The sequence below is a fragment of the Papaver somniferum genome, unplaced genomic scaffold, assembly GCF_003573695.1.
Source record: "Papaver somniferum cultivar HN1 unplaced genomic scaffold, ASM357369v1 unplaced-scaffold_139, whole genome shotgun sequence".
Lineage (NCBI taxonomy): Eukaryota > Viridiplantae > Streptophyta > Magnoliopsida > Ranunculales > Papaveraceae > Papaver > Papaver somniferum.
In genome coordinates, this window is record NW_020623156.1 from 572,687 (window position 1) to 589,248 (window position 16,562).

The following is a 16,562-nucleotide window of genomic DNA, read 5'->3' on the forward strand; positions in this document are numbered from 1 at the left end:
TTCAATGTACGATCCACATCGGGTAATGTGACAATTGGGTTACGTCCAAGAAGAACCTCATTTCGATGAAGATAAGCCGTTCTTTACTGTGGCAAAGGCTGACTGCACCGCGTCCCAAAAAATTATTAACGTCTCTTACGCTCCATCGCTAGCTCTAGAATATTGGGACGAAAGAAGAGGTGCCCGTAAAATCGATGTCAGTCTTTTGAACGAGGTGACCACCGGTCATGAATCTAGTGATAAATACATGACGTGGTACTTGGGTTGGGCTTGTCCTACTGTGATTATGGAAATGACTGCTGAAGATTTGGCTCGTATGAGGAAGTTGACATCGAAAGACCCAGCAACAAGTCTTAAGTTCTTTGTAAGTATTTTAGAGTTTCTCTTACTATATTAAGATTACATTATCAAATCATTCTATTAATTGTTTGTTGTTTATTTGAAAATATAAGGAGCATTTGAAGAGCCTTGTGAGGGTGATGTGTTGCGCGAGAGAAAGAGGGGAGCCTTTGTCGATTGAGGAGCAAAGCAAGCACATTGACTTTGCTAGAAATGTTGAAAATGAGGATGCTACTGAAATTCTCAAGCAAGATGATGCTAAAGTAAAGAGGGAAGAAAAAGCCCGGAGGGAAGCACAAGCCAAGATGAATGCTGACAAAAAGAGGACTCGTAGTGGTCGTGGTGGTGAAGGTAGTAGTAGTGGTGGTGTTCCTAAATGGGGTCGTGGTCGTGGTGAATGAATGCAGTCTCTAGTTTATTTCTTTATGTTGTGTTGGACAAATTTTAAGGTTAACGATTGGACAAATATTTTTTTTAAGGTTTATACGACATGTTTTCGTATTTTGGACAACAAGTGTTGGATTTCTAGTTGTTGAATGAATGTGTTAGAGCATTGATCGGTCGAACTCGCATGCCTTGCTATCTCAAGCATGTTTTTCAATGTTAGTGATCAAAACTATAAGTCTTGATTTCTAGCTTATATAGCTAAAGGTCTCGGAATAGGATATAAAGTGTAGAATCCATGGCAATCATCATACAAGACGAAGGACTACTCAAGGAACTGGTGGATCTTCATCGACTAAAAGGTATGTGGAGACTTGAACTTATCTGTCACTGAAAAGTATATCTAATCTATCTCCTACTCTTGAGACAAAAGTCGTTTTGATATATAGACTTTCATTATACACATTTTCTATTTCGAGCTGAGTGTAACTCACCTATCTATTTCTCGGAATATGTGTTGGTAAGATTTCGCTTTTGTAAAATTCATCTTTTCCTAGTGACGAATGTCATGTTATGTTTCAATCACTTTGGAAATTGCTTTGACGAAAAATAATCTGTGAATAACGGCTATATAACGTCCTCTGAGAATGTTTCAATGATTGAAATGAGAGTTTAGATTACATAACCATTGGTAGGATATAAGCATTCTTGTGGAAACACATATATGTATAAGCCCTTATTCCTTGAACCAAAGTTTGCGAACTTTGTTGATCAAGAGAAACGGAATGTGGCGTGAGCCAAGTTCGCGAACTGGCGGAAGTTCTCGACCCGAGAGTTTCTGCTGGAGTTTGCGAACTCCTTCTGTGAGCTTAAGTCCGCGAACCCAGTCCGCGAACTTGAGCAGGTTATATCTAAAATCGGTTGTTCTTGAACTCATGTTTATATAAACTAGAAATGCTTTTGCAAACCGTGGCTATAAAGTTCATGAAGCGATTCGAGTGCATCAAACCGTTTTTGCTTCGATTGTGTCTTGTGTAGTTACATAAGATCTAAGCAATTGAACAACTATCTAACTAGTTCATTTGAGTCATTTGAACTAGTTATGGTGAAGAAGAATATGGTGGATATGAAAGTGATCATATGGCTAACCATTTGGTTAACTATTGTTGAACCAAAAAATGTTAATGTTTGGGAACGGCTACATAAACCCAAAATTGGACATTTCATTTGTGTGTAGCAAGCTAAGTTTTCGATCCCACGGTTGAGAAATATTAGTTTGAATCTAATCAGGTTTTCATCTAACGGTGAATATTGAATGCTTTGTTACCAAGCTAACATTGATTGCAAACCCTGATTTGAAAGACTATATAATGGAGAACTCTAAAAACTGGGAAACCTAATCCCCACACCTTACGTGTGATACTAGTTGCATAGCTAGAGTCGATTCTCCTTTAACCTTTGGTTTCTTCTTATAAAACCAGGTTAACTACTTAAAGACTTTCATTAGGATTGTGAAGCCAGACCGATACTCTTTTTCTTGTAGTTGTGTGATCTGATCTTGCATCTTCTATCGTTACGAGTACAATTGTAATAATTGTCTCGACATTTATATCTCCGATAGGCAAGATAGAAAAGTAATCACAAACACTTCGCCTCATCGTTTGTGATTCCACAATATCTTTTTTCGCTGCGTCGATTAGGATTATTGTGAAGTGATTGATAATACTAGGCTGTTCTTCGAGAATATAAGTCCGGTTTATCAATTGGTTCCTGTTCACCTTGATTTATCAAAAGACGAAACAAAACTCGTAGGTATATTCGTGGGAGACGGATTTATCTATTACCGTAGACTATTCTGTGTGATACAGATTTGTTTATTAAAGTCTTCGACTTTGGGTCGTAGAAACTCTTAGTTGTGGGTGAGATCAACTAAGGGAATCCAGCACGTAGAAACCTGCTGGGATCAGAGACGTAGGAGCATAATTGTACCTTGGATCAGTGTGAGATTGATTGGGGTTCAACTACAGTCCAGACCGAAGTTAGTTTGGAGTAGGCTAGTGTCTGTAGCGGTTTAATACAATGTGTGTTCAATCTGGACTAGGTCCCGGGGTTTTTCTGCATTTGCGATTTCCTCGTTAACAAAATTTTGGTGTCTGTGTTATTTCTTTTCCTCATTATATTTTGTTATATAATTGAAATATCACAGGTTGTGCGTTGTTCAATCAATTAGAATATCCGACCTTTTGGTTGTTGATTTAAATTGATTGATACTTGGATATTGGTCTTTGGTACCATCCAAGTTATCTCTCTAATATTTGATAAAGACTCGCAGATTTCTATTTTCTTGAGTATATATCAAATCGAGAGATTGAGATATACTCTTTGATATACTTTTTATCTAGATTGAGTCTGACTGTCTAGTTGATTCTCTAGAAAGTATATTGGACCATATAGATTGCTAAGCGAAATATTGGGTGTGGTTGTTGTGCCCCCACTTTTTTAGAATGGTTTGTTTATCTATGTAAATTTTCAATACTTATGCCGTCATGCTTTTTTTTAAGTTACAATGCCGACCACACCAAGGCCGGCAAGGTTTTGAACTGTCAGACTGTCGGCCCTGACACCATAAATTATTTGTATACTAGGGTCGGCAGGGTAATCAGATCAATACCTAGCCGGCTATTACGAAGCCGGCAGGGTATTATATTATCGACCCTGCCGGCTATGTGTTGCAGAAAATACCTTCTCCTGATGCCTAAAATCATCATAAGGTCGGCATGGTTAAAAATTATGTTCCTTGTCGACCACATCAAAGCCGGCACGCTAGTGACCAAATACCGTTCAGACGATCAAACAGAAAATTGCATGAACTGCTGATGCCTAAAAGGCATAAGGTCGGCATGGTTATAAATTATGTTCCTTGCCGACCACATTATAACCGGCACGCTAGTGACCAAATACCGTTCCGACTGTTAAACATAAAATTGCATGAACTCCTGATGCTTAAAAGTCATACGGTCGGCATGGTAAGAAAATTTCTATCCTGCCGACTTTATGATAACCGACATTCTACTGACCAAATACTTTTCCGGCGGTTACAAAGAAGAAAATGTTCTTATGATGCCTAAAATCAACATAAGGTCGGCATGGTAACAAAATTCCGACACTGCCGACCAGACTTAGTCGGCATAATTGGGAAACAGAAACCTCGCCGGCGAATTCAAAATTCAAATTTTTGCAAGTACAATTGCATTTATTGACTTGTACTTATGAACTATAACGGCCAAATTTGGGCACCATCCTATAAATACACTACTTCTCTCTACAAAACAACACACAACTATTTGCATTTACTCTCCAAAGCTCATATCATCATACACTCCATCTAACTCACCCAATAGCTCTCTACATACAACAATGGTTTCAATTGATTCTAATGAAGATTTGGCAATCACCAAATCTTGGTACGCGGAAACTCGAGTTAGACATGAGTCCTCCGTAAGGGTGGATGGCGTAACCTTTTGGGATAGGGTACACAACAAATTTAGGCAAGAGTTTGGGAATCCTAATGGAAGGAGTGTTCAACAAGTCCATGATAGGCACTTAGTCATCGAAAATGTGATACTCGCTTTTTTAGCTCTCCAACCCCGGGTTTTCAACGCTACCAACTTCAACTTGTTCATTGAATAATTTGTAAGTGTTTTTGTGGTTTATTTTACGTTATCCATGTTGTTTGATCTTTCTACTAAACACCACTAACAAATAAGTTTGTGTTTTGTTTTTGTAGCATGAAGCTGTGAAAGCGCGCTACTTGGAGGAAAAAGGGGAAGCATTCACATTCGATGCAAGCTATGAATTCATGGTCTCCAAAATCCCGGAGTATGCCCCAGACTTCATGCAGCCCGGAGATGAATGTGATTCCTCCAACGAAGATTGATGGTTTTAGTGTAGGTTTTGTGGGTAGATCTCTATGTAAACCCTCACGAGACTATAACTCGTCCACTAGGGTCGCCTAGAGGTTCAAAGGATTGATGCACATGTTAAGTGCATTCGCTTTTCCGTCGACAAAGAGTTAGGTTTTATGTATCAATCAATGTAGTAACCAAAATTGCATGAATAAAGTGAATTGCATCTTCCCATATTTTGTTTTCTGTTTGGTATGAGTACAAGTCGGCAAGGTTATAAATCCTTAGCATGCCGACTACAGGTCAGCCGACCGTGTTATAAATTATGTGCATGCCGGCTATATGATAGCCATGGTAGGAAATATTTACATGCCGACCGTAAGATTGCTGGCCCAAGATAGTCGGCGTAATCTTCATTCAAAGACCATTCCGACCTAAAAAAGGTCGGCATTTTCTTCATCCAAGGACCATGTAGGATGTATTTGGACGGCATGTTATTCAAACGTCAACCATGCCAGCGGAACATAGCCGACACCTTATTCAAATGTTGACCTTGCCGACCATTCACATTTTCAAAACCAAATTTTTTTGTCGAAATCGAACTCATAAAATGGATTAAAGGTTTAATCTACTGAATTCATAATTTCAAAATTTTAATCTAAGCTCAATTAATTAACCTAATCGGAATTTTTAGTGTTAATTAAACAAGAGCATATTAGCCATTTAGAAAATATAAGGTTAAGGGGTGGCTTCTTTTATTTCATAATGTCTTGGTTTTTGTCTCATTAGGTATACGCCAATTAATCTGGGTATACCCCAATTAAGCCAGGTCTTGTTGAATAGCTGGATTTGGTGGAATATTTTTGGGTCACTAGATAATTTCGAAAAATTTAGGTACAACCTCTTGAAAGAGGATTATACAATGAAGTTGATTATAGTGAACATTTATGTATGTCACGTCTATTTGAGAAAAGTCAACGAGAGAGAGAGAGTGTGAGGAATATATAACAATAACTTGAGAGGGTCTATATACTTTCAGATCTAGCTTCCACGGCACCTTCGGTTGGTCGAAAGCAAGGAATCGTAATGATTTAGAGGTAACTTCAAGTATTCTTTTCTTCTTCAATCTAAATTTTCCTCATGTTTAGTATTTCTGTTCAACTTATATCAAAACAAAAACATTTAGGTACCGGAAATCCAGATTGTTGCTACTGTTAAATTTTTCATTGTAGTCCCATTATAAAACAGCATGAGTGAGGGTGAAGATAGGATCACCAACTTACCTGACTCAATTATTCATGAGATATTTTCTTTTCTTGATATCAAGTGGATTATTCGTACTAGTGCGTTATCTAAGAGATGGAAACGCATTTCTGCGTCTATTCCTTTCCTTGAACTTGGTCGTTTCTCTTTGCGAGGTATGAGCCCCGAAAAGTTCATGGATACTGTGGATAAAGTATTGCATTTTCATGATATGTCAAACATAAAGATTTTAGAAATTTACTGGTCGGGAATTAACTGGCCGGAAGGAAAAGTCAATGCATCTCGGGTTAACTTATGGCTCTCCACTGCAATAATGCGTAACATTGAAGACCTAACTCTCAACATAGAGCTATCAGAACCTTTTCGCATTCCCTTATCTCTTGTAACTTGTGAATCATTGATTATTTTGGAGCTAAGTTTATCCCAGATTATGTATCTTCCTAGTTGCATGTCTTTACCAAGACTCAAGGACCTTAAACTCTGTCAAGCCAAATTTAGCGACGGGTACAACAAAGACAGCCTATTCTCTGGTTGCCCTGTCCTTGAACACTTGAGAATGGATAGTTGTGATTGGTCTGATGTGAAGAGTTTCTGTATTACAACTCCTGCGCTCAAACAATTGGAGATCATTGGTAGTGATGATTACGATAATTGGGATCTTAAATCAAATGGTTTACTAGATTGTTCTCTCAGAATTCATGCTCCAAATCTAGTGTCACTCACCTACTGGGATGACCTTCCAAAGGAATATGACTTGTCTAGTTTCCCAGCACTAGTTGATGCAGATATTTGTTTCGACCAATTTGTTGGTGATGCAACAACGGGGGATAAGATAGGTGTTGGTGCAGCTGCAAGCAAGTTTCTTCGAGCGCTTTCATATGCAAAGTGCCTAACGCTTTCTCATCGAACCATAAAGGTACTACCGGCTGCGCTGTTTTATTTACGGAGTTCTGTTTATGTTGTGCAATTGCTCCGACTCCTTGAAACTGATATATATAGTTCTTTCTATTGCTTGCGATCAACAGAGTCTCTCCTATGCAGAAGATCTCCAAAACAATTTGCCTACATTTCATCACTTGAAAGATTTGACGGTTGAACTTAAAGCAGACACTGATGAAGTACTAGTTGTTTTGCTCCAATCCGCACCTAACCTGGAGTCCCTTGTATTTGACAGGGCAAGTGCAGAAAACTCTATATATTTGCATCCAAGTCTGGGGTCACATTCTTAGTCAATTACGCCAAGTACTAACATATTTAATTATTTTTCCGATTTCAAATTCAGCCGCCTCGAAGAGACGACGTTGTGGAGGGTGGCGACAACCAAAACAATGAAGATGACAGTTTGGAGCTTGACATGATGGGTAGTGGATGCTCGTTTCTACGCCCCAAGCGGGTTTTCTTTAAGGTATTTGTAGGCACTCCAAGCCAAATGAGATGGGCAAAACTGATTGTGAAAGAGGAAAATGCTTCACAAACAATGACCGTTGGTTATACTAATTCTTATGATTGCATAATATGGAAAAGCGAAAACCAATGTCTGTTGGAGTTGCCAATAGGTCTTTCTACAAGATCAGCAAGTTTGTTTAATATCTCTTCATCGGATTGTCTTCACTAAAATGTTATTGGGATTCCTTTTTTTTTTTTTTTTTTCTTCTGATCAGATTTCTGATGCCTGTTGGAGCTAGAGACTTGTTTTTATCGTTATACTAGTGTCTTGCCCGTGCGTTGCACGGGACTAAGTTAATTAAGTTATTATATTGTACTGCTAAGATGTTGGGAAAAAATTATAATTACTCGCACAAAGAAAGCCGTAGCTGTAAATGAAAAAACCGTAAGGAAATATGTTTCCAAGTTAATTGCCAAGCTTGCATTTCGAAAGTACTAAGATAGCTCACAACTGACACTAAGAAACAACTACTAACAAACAGGTACTTAATATTCAACTGAAAGTACCGAAGATAATTAAGTTTCTCAAAATAATCACTAAGAATCAAACCACTAAGAAAGTAATTCTACTCAAAGCACCATGAAAGAATCACTAAAAATAAACTACTAAGAAAGTAACTCTACCCAAATCTCTAAGAGAGAATCATATGCACTCAACTCGAACATTTAGATTATCTTCATCTTCTTCTTTTTCAACTTCATCATCTACCTATTCATCATCATCTTAAGTATTTTCTCATTATCTTCTGAAATTACTATACGCCTCAACCTTTTTCTTTTTTGGCGCCTTACTATTTTTGTATGTTTGGTGTGTTCATTTTCCAAATGCAAGATCTTTTGTTGCTTATATTTTTGGGGTGTTTCCGGACACAGTTGCTACACTTGTGTAGTCTTCTCTGGATCACCTAGCTGCAAATGGTTTAGCATTTCAGTTGGTGTGTTTTTATTGTTTTTGGAAACAAAATGTACTAAACTTGGAAAGTAAATTAGTCTTTTACCTTCTCACAACACTCCTCGTACTGAATATGTTACGCCGCAGTATATTTCAGTATCTCCTGAACGTTAAATCCGAGAATTGTTAAATCTGCATAATCTGTCTTGTCCTTGATCCTTACAGTGTTTCGATACCTGTTTTAATTAATAACAGTAATCAACTTATGTTTATATTGTTCTGTTACCTGTTTTAATTAATAACAGTATAATCAAATTATGTTTCATTGTTTATCATATAATTGGCATATTTCATTTTTTTTTACCGCTTTCCACTCTTGTATTCGACTTGTTTTTTTTTTGCATTTTTTGCAAGCCATACCAATCCTTGCCCTCAATTAACCGAACAATGGATGCTTCGAAAAAAAAAAAAAAAAACTCCTTGTCCCATGCCAAACATGAATCACATAAATTTGCATTTTTCTACATTCTTCAATGTTGTAATTAATAGGTTAACGCTGACATACCTTATTCTCAAAGTTTAGTAGCATCTGACTTGCTACATATAGGGAAATTTAATCTTCATTGAGATATTTTTTCTGTTCACTCTTATATCTCTCCAGTTCCTCCATGCCTATGTAAACAGTAGCATGGCTTAATTTAACTGTGTTTATCTATAAACCATGCATTTAGATTGTATGTTTTACTTACATCATTCTAAATTCATGGACTTGTTCGGTATCAAAATCCACAAACATTCTTGATGCAGCTGTAGTAGACAGGCTGATTAAATTTATAATGATAACAAACATAATAGGTCAGTGGTTCCAAACAAATTTGTTTCCAATTTTTTGTTTTACCCATGTGCTCTCTCACAAATGTTCCGGTGATTATGATCGCCACTGCAAAATTTTCGTTACTGTCCAGCAGCTATCCTCTATCATTGTTGCTAATTAAGTCCATAGAGTAAATTATTTTGAAATCGAAAAAAATATCTTACCCTTTCGTTTGGGTGTAAATCTCTTGCATGTTGACGTCTTTTGTTTCAACACGTTCATCAACTTGCTTGACAATGGTGTTCGATATAGAGTGCAATGTTCGAATTACATCTGCAAGATAACCCAAGGTCATGTTATGTTATTAATTAAGGATAAATTTTTTAATGGGTAAGAATTGGTTTATGCTTTTTCCTTATAAAAGTGGTTGTAGTATTTTCCTTCCAGGTACCTTTAGGGAGGCAAGAAAGGGAATCTTTCGAATGGAAAAGTGGATGGATCAAATCTAGCTCTTGTTTGGAAAATATATTACCTTAAATTACATAAGAAAATAGTTGTTTTTACCCCATTGGATTCTACAAAGATAAAAAAGTAGTGGAGGGAAACCAAAACATCTTAAGGATTAAAATTAACCTGGACGTTGCAATTTTGCAGGCACCCACAGATGTACCAAAATGTGTGCATGCAAAAAATATATCAACAGATCTCAGATAATCGGAGGTAACTTAGAAAACTACATGTGCAAATACTAACCAAGATAACCTATCAAGGGTGCACCAAACCTTGAAAATTGTTGTTGCTAACAGTGGTAATACTGGAGCAGAGACTTCAAATATCTGCAGACATTCTTAAGGCGATGGAGTAAAAGGCTTAACCCTGGAAAAGGTGCTGATTTCACTTGTAGCATCATACTAATTAACTGATGTTGTGCACTATAGAGCAACTAATCAACACACACTACAGAGCTATCGTTCAACATATTGATAGTAGACAATTATTAACATACTTGAATAACAGATGATATGTACATTTTGAAGAACTATTAAACTCTTACAATTTGGTCAACCTTAAACCAACAGTATCTTCATCTGCACCAGCTAAATGCTGAACTCCCATAGACACGGTTGAATTAAGGTATGACTAAATCGCAGAAAATGGGAAAGTTTGCTTTCAAGCCTTATATTTCCTTTTGTGTATCAAGATAAAAGTAAAAATAGTCATGCATGTTTATTGAAAAAAGCAACAAAATTACTTAGGAAAGTACACAGTTCTACTTATATAAAGAGAGCGTATCACAGACTCCTAATAATGTAAGGGAAATTACTCCTAATAACAAAAATTACTCCTAACAGTTCTACTTGTGAAAGTATTTGCAGTTTGTAATTCACATTTAAATTCGGACTTTACTTGAATAGAATGAGAAGTGAATTTGTTTTGTCATATGGCCTAAAATAAGAAGTATGATTGAGTGGCAATCGTTCTCATAACCACGTAATATCGTTCTTAAATAATATATACAATCAGATATACCTGGGAAATTGAGATACGCTCTTGATGAAATACCTCCATTTCTTGGATGAATGATACACTACATTGCTCCAGAATACAAACAAATCAGACCAAGTAAGCCCATATATACCTTTTCCTGTTGAGAAACTAATGCAATATAAGTTTTTGTTTTTATCTGTAAAAACGCAATATCAGAATCATGGAGTGTACCTTGCCGTGTTTGAATGTCATTCTATTTTTATCTACTTAAGTTCAAAAAAAAAAAAAAAAAAATCAATCTGAGGCAAAATAAAGATAAGTTCCTGACTGTTAGGCAATGCGGTGTTTGGATGTATTTCTTTAAGCAGCAAACCAGTTACACCTATTTTAGTTCATTATTATTAGAAATGTAACAATTATAGCAATCAAGAAAATCATTAATACCTGAACTATATTGAAAACTTTTGGGAATTCATTTTTTTTTTTTTTTTGAAAAAGATAAGATGGAATTAGAAAAGAAAGTGCCAAGACAGCACCCTCGAAAGATACATGAGAAAAAAAGAACTTACAACTGACTATTCTCTAAACAAGATTTTCCAATCAAAAACGAAGTCATCTAACTTCATGTTTTTGAATGAATCAACATTAACAGACCAACTAAGCAACAACAACTTTATATCTATAATGAGAGAGTTTAAGGTTTTCCTCCCTTGCTTCTTCGCTATTTGAATGTCATTTCTTTCCAACCACACCACCCACCACAAAGCAAACGGAAGACAATATCGCAAGAACACAAGGGGTTTGGTCGAAATCTTCAATTTCCACTTCCATAAGAAATCAATAATGGTTGTGGGATGCATCCAGGCAAAACCCAGCTGTTGAAGAAAATGTTCCCAAATCTTCCAAATGAAAGGGCAATGGAGAAACAAATGCTCAACCGATTCCTCATTATTATCACAGAACCCACATAAATTCACCACTATCATACCCCTTCTCGACAACATAGAAAGAGTGGGAACAACTCTATTAGAAATGGGAGAATTGGAAACTAACCAATCCGTACAGAAACAGAACAACCCCACAGGTCTAGCCCTTCCTTTGGATATCCTCTCCAGAGGATTGCTGCAAGAAGTATTCTAGAAAAAAAACAAAAAACAACAACAACAATATATTATAGAATTGAAAATATATTCGGAGTAAGAGCCAAAGTTTCCTGAAAAAAAAAGTACTTGTTGGAACTGAAAATTACAGAAAATCTAGAATACAGATAAAAAGATTATTATGCAGCATAAAACCCAAGGATCTCACAAAAAGCTTCTGTTTCGGATTCTTTGATTTTTAACCTCAAATAATGACTCCTCAACGATCACGAATAGCTGCATTATAATTTCCATTCTCCGCTATCATTAGTACCCTCATCAAACAATTAAAAATTATCAGAATACAAAACAGATTTTTCTTTTATCTAAAACACATATAAACTAAATGGTTGTACGATATCACTCAATCAGAGAAATACAATGAGAAAGAAGGCAATCATCAAAAGAAAATGGTGGTCAAACATGAGGTGGTGGTGGCGATCGGAAGAAGTCGAAGAGAACATAAAAAATGTTAGGGTTATGGATTTTTATTTTGGCCGGGTAGGTTTCATGAGAGAAAAGAGAATAGAAAAGACGGAGAAACTGGGCGAAATTAATCGGGAAAAAACCCTCGATTTCTATTGGTCAAAAATCACACAAGATATTTCAAAACTATTGATTCCTATTGGTTGGGACGAGAGCTCTAGAATTCAAGTTTTTGGCCTAACTTTTATTCTGGAGCGAGTATTTTGACGTCAAATTATATGAAAAACCCTCGATTTCTATTGGTCAAAAATCACCGAAAATATTTCAAAACTCTTGATTCCTATTGGTCGGGATCAGGAGCTCTAGAATTCAAGTTTTTGGCCTAACTTTCATTCTGGAATGAGTATTTTGGCCTCAAATTATACAAAACTAGTCATAAAAACCCAAGGTGACCAAACTTGTGGTACAAAAACCCCACTCAAATGTTGGGATCCATTAAAACTCCATCGTAAACAAAATTGATACAAAAACCCAAATTTTTTAAAAATTGATACAAAAACCCAAAATTTAAATGTTGGTTTCATCATAAAATTTGATGAAACCAACATTTAAATTTGGGGTTTTTGTGTTAATTTTGTTTTGATGGGGTTTTTGTGTTACTTTTGTTTTGATGGGTTTTTTGTGGAAGGATGGTGACACCTCTGAGGTTATAACTCGCGGACCGCAAATTATATGAAAAAACCCTCGATTTCTATTGGTCAAAAATCACCGAAAATATTTCAAAACTCTTGATTCCTATTGGTCGGGGACCAGGAGCTCTAGAATTCAAGTTTTCGGCCTAACTTTCATTCTGGAGCGAGTATTTTTGCCTCAAATTATATGAAAAAACCCTCGATTTCTATTGGTCAAAAATCACCGAAAATATTTCAAAACTCTTGATTCCTATTGGTCGGGGACCAGGAGATCTAGAATTCAAGCTTTTGGCCTAACTTTCATTTTGGAGCGAGTATTTTGGCCTCAAATTATATATAAATTTTTTCTTATATTCAAATTGTTGCTAAATCCATATTTTTTATAGACTCAAAACTGATCTGACTCTCAGCGCAATTATCAATTTTTTTTGATTTTTTGGGTGTATCTTCCAAAAATATCGTCCCGATCGGGGATGGACCCTGAAATCTTTCAAGGATAGGGCTAAAATATTACTAGTTGTCTATGTGACCGAAGGCAAGGGCAAGTGGTTAATTTGATTCTTTTTGTAAAATACTAGATAAATCACTAAGTAAAATATTAAAATCCACATAATCAATAACAAAACGTGATTGGAGAAAAAAAATTATAGTTTGTGGAAGAAAAATGAGAAAATAAATGGATAGATTTTTTTTTGATACGAAGAAAGAATTCATTAATTGGTAGCAAGGGTGTAGTCCCTTGCCAACAGAGTACATATTTCTTCAGGAAAATTATTTTTGAGATCTAAATTGATGGTTGTTTCCCTCACAGATCTAGAAACTGCGTCAGCCACCTGATTGTCATCTCTACTGACATAAGAAAAACTACATATTGAAAAACTTACTTAAATGTTTAATCTCCTTAAGTAAATTTCTATTCTCCCATTGTATGAGGAGAACATTGTTTATTGTTGACTGAATAACCAGTTTCGCATCAGCTTCTATGTGAACTTCTTCTCTTTAGCCCACGCAAGAGCTTCACGAATTGCCATGCATTCTCCCATCTCCGGACTTAAAATTCCCTTTGCGTAACGTCCTTTAATTCCTTCGCATGTACCTGTGTGTGAACGTAAGACAATACCAGTACCAATATGATTAATATCATGCTTAAAAGAGGCGTCTACATTAAATTTTAATGTATCATGCATGGGAGGTTGCCAATGAGAAACTTTATATGTGTTATTAAGATGCATGTGTGCAGGAAAGTCAGGCAGATGAGATTGCAGGTGATAATGAATCTTATGCATTGAACCAAAAGGGTTTAGAGAAACTCCCTGAAATACCACGTCGCACCTATCCTTCCATATTATCCAAGCACTTATCATCATAGTGTTTAGTAATTTTTCATCAGCCATACCATTATTTTTTATAAACCAACTTTCTACCCACTGAGATACACTTATTACTCTACTGTGAACTTCATCCACATTAATATTCATCAATCTCCAGAATTTTCGAGCATGACTGCAGCTGAACAATAAATGCTCCATTGATTCCACATTGTGACCACATATTGCACACTGTGGTTCAATGCTTTCATTATGCAGACTCAGTTTAAACCTTGTTGGATGTGCTTCATGTATACATTTCCAAGCAAATAGCTTTATTATGTGAGCATTTCTGGTTTTTCATAGATTTTTCCAGACCTTATCTTAATCAATCTTCCACCAGCATAAACTTCAGTGCTACTCATAGTGAGTTTTTGTAGGCGCTCTTGACTGAAAATTTACCATCTGTAGCTGGCATCTAGATCATAATATCTTCCTTTGAGGTATCAAGAAATAAGCTTTGTACTTTTTGCGCAGTATTATGATCAAACAGATTGTTGACAAGTGCTACATTCCAATTATTGGTGTTAGGAAATATCATCTCTTCTACATCTTGATAGAATCTGTGTAGATCATTAATGGGTGTAGGAGGAGTTGCTAAACCTGGAATCCACCTGTCTTGCCAAATCTTTGTTTTCCTGCCATTGTTTACCTCCATGAAATAATTTTGCTGAACAACCTGAAGACCTTTGATAATACCATTCCATGTGTAGGAACAGTTCACATCTTTGAGTTCTTGATGTAGAATATCTCCATTGATGAAATATTTGCTGCTTATAATTTCAGTCCATAAAGCACTTAATTCAGTGCATTGTCTCCATGCTAACTTAGTAAGCAGAGATAAGTTTAACATTTCAAGATCTCTGAAAGCCAAGCCACCTAAATCCTTAGGTTTACAAATCTTATGCCAACCAATTGGTTTGTTACCCTGTTAGAAGTATGCCCCCAAAAGAATTTCCTCTGCACAATAGTAAGCTTCTTGATGGTTTGATTGGGTATTTTGAAAGTGCCCATTTGGTAAATAGGGATGAAGTTTAGTACATGCTTAATCATTGTTGACCTGCCAGCTTGTGTCAGAGATGTAGAAGACCAAGTTGAGTATCTATTCATGAAGTTCTCTTCAATAGCCTTAAAAGCTTCTTGTTTAGAATGACCCAATAACAAAGGAGAGCGAAGATATCTCTCTTTAGAGTCATTGTTTTGACACCCAACTTTTGAATTATTTCAGCTGCAACATCTGGATTAGTCTTCTTGCTGAAGTGCACAGATGACTTGTTTTGAAGAAGTTCTAACAAGTTGTCAACTGTTGAAACATTTGCTTGAGTGAAAATCAAGCAATCATCTGCAAAAGCAAATTATTAATGGCTGGAGAGTGTGCAGCCACTTTAATGCCTTTGATAATGTTGTTATTTTGAGATGAAGCAAGATGTCTTGATAAAAATTCCATAGATAGAATGAAAATATAAGGTGAAAGAGGATCACCTTGTCTAATACCTCTTGTTGGATGAAAATCTTCACAAGGAGTGCCATTGAGCATGACAGATAGTGTTGTTGTGCTAATGCATTGATAGATAAGATCACAAAAATCATCATTGAAACCAAAGTAATTAAAAAATCATCATTAAAATTAATGGATAGATGAAGAAAGTTTTATTAAAAAAAATTATGTCCTCCAAATTATTTAGGCTAAAACTACATTGATTTATCAAAAATACAGATGGGCTAAATACAAATTTCTAAATACTTGCCCATATAAAATGTATTGGGCCTAAAAAGGGACGGTTTATACCCCGAGTTAGTCCTTTGCTTGGCCTATCCCTGGTCCATATAAATCAATATACAAATATTTGTCAATCAGTATTACGGCTAACAAATAATTTTATTATTTTAATATCCTTGAAATTAGTGGACTTTTGATATTCCACTACACTACTACAGTATTTTTATTTTATCTTGTCAGATGTTTTATCGGTTACGATTCATGATGTTGTCATGGTTCTACAATTCTACCGAGAACTATGTATTATTTTACATGCCATCTTCCAAATACATTTCATGTTTTAAACAACATATCTATAATGAATTTGAGCACAATGCAGTCATCTTTTCTTTTTTTGTATTAATGAAATCAATTATCTTTTTCTTTACACAAATAATCATATGCTCCCTCCGTCCCAAATTAGATGACGTAGTTGTAGTTTGCATAATTCTTAAGGCAAAGAAGAGAGAGCACGATTTTTAAGCATTTCATACAATTATACCCTTCTGAGTAATTACTAGTGAAATTTAGAAATGATTTATCTCTCAAACTGTACCATGGATATTTGTAAATTTTATATCATTGGAAAACATTTTAAAACATCTACGTACAAATATAAACATAATTCTTTTTTTCTTTATTACTCTT

The 16,562-nt window shown here is 35.8% G+C and overlaps 2 protein-coding genes across 2 annotated transcripts; one reads left to right on the top strand and one right to left on the bottom strand.

Moving 5' to 3' along the window:
• Positions 1-5,619: 5,619 nt before the first annotated feature.
• Positions 5,620-7,660, top strand: LOC113335332 (F-box/LRR-repeat protein At4g14103-like). Its single transcript, XM_026581420.1, has 3 exons — positions 5,620-6,807; positions 6,917-7,066; positions 7,174-7,660. The coding sequence occupies exons 1-3, from the start codon at positions 5,878-5,880 to the stop codon at positions 7,504-7,506; spliced, it is 1,413 nt and encodes a 470-aa protein (XP_026437205.1). The 5' UTR covers positions 5,620-5,877; the 3' UTR covers positions 7,507-7,660.
• A 3,363-nt stretch (positions 7,661-11,023) lies between these two features.
• Positions 11,024-12,167, bottom strand: LOC113335200. The gene is made up of 2 exons (XM_026581320.1): positions 11,875-12,167; positions 11,024-11,667 (listed from the first exon to the last, which is right to left on the bottom strand). Exons 1-2 carry the CDS (start codon positions 11,923-11,925, stop codon positions 11,107-11,109), a joined length of 612 nt encoding a protein of 203 aa, XP_026437105.1. The 5' UTR covers positions 11,926-12,167; the 3' UTR covers positions 11,024-11,106.
• Positions 12,168-16,562: the final 4,395 nt, after the last annotated feature.

Bases quoted from the DNA above. Each gene is read 5' to 3' on its own strand.
- LOC113335332 (XM_026581420.1), top strand. From the start codon at position 5,878: ATGAGTGAGGGTGAAGATAGGATCACCAACTTACCTGACTCAATTATT. The intron at 6,808-6,916 runs GTACTACCGGCT...TGCGATCAACAG, and splicing joins TTTCTCATCGAACCATAAAG to AGTCTCTCCTATGCAGAAGA. The intron at 7,067-7,173 runs GCAAGTGCAGAA...TTTCAAATTCAG, and splicing joins AGTCCCTTGTATTTGACAGG to CCGCCTCGAAGAGACGACGT.
- LOC113335200 (XM_026581320.1), bottom strand. From the start codon at position 11,925: ATGGAAATTATAATGCAGCTATTCGTGATCGTTGAGGAGTCATTATTT. The intron at 11,668-11,874 runs GTTAAAAATCAA...TTTTTTTTCTAG, and splicing joins TTGAGGAGTCATTATTTGAG to AATACTTCTTGCAGCAATCC.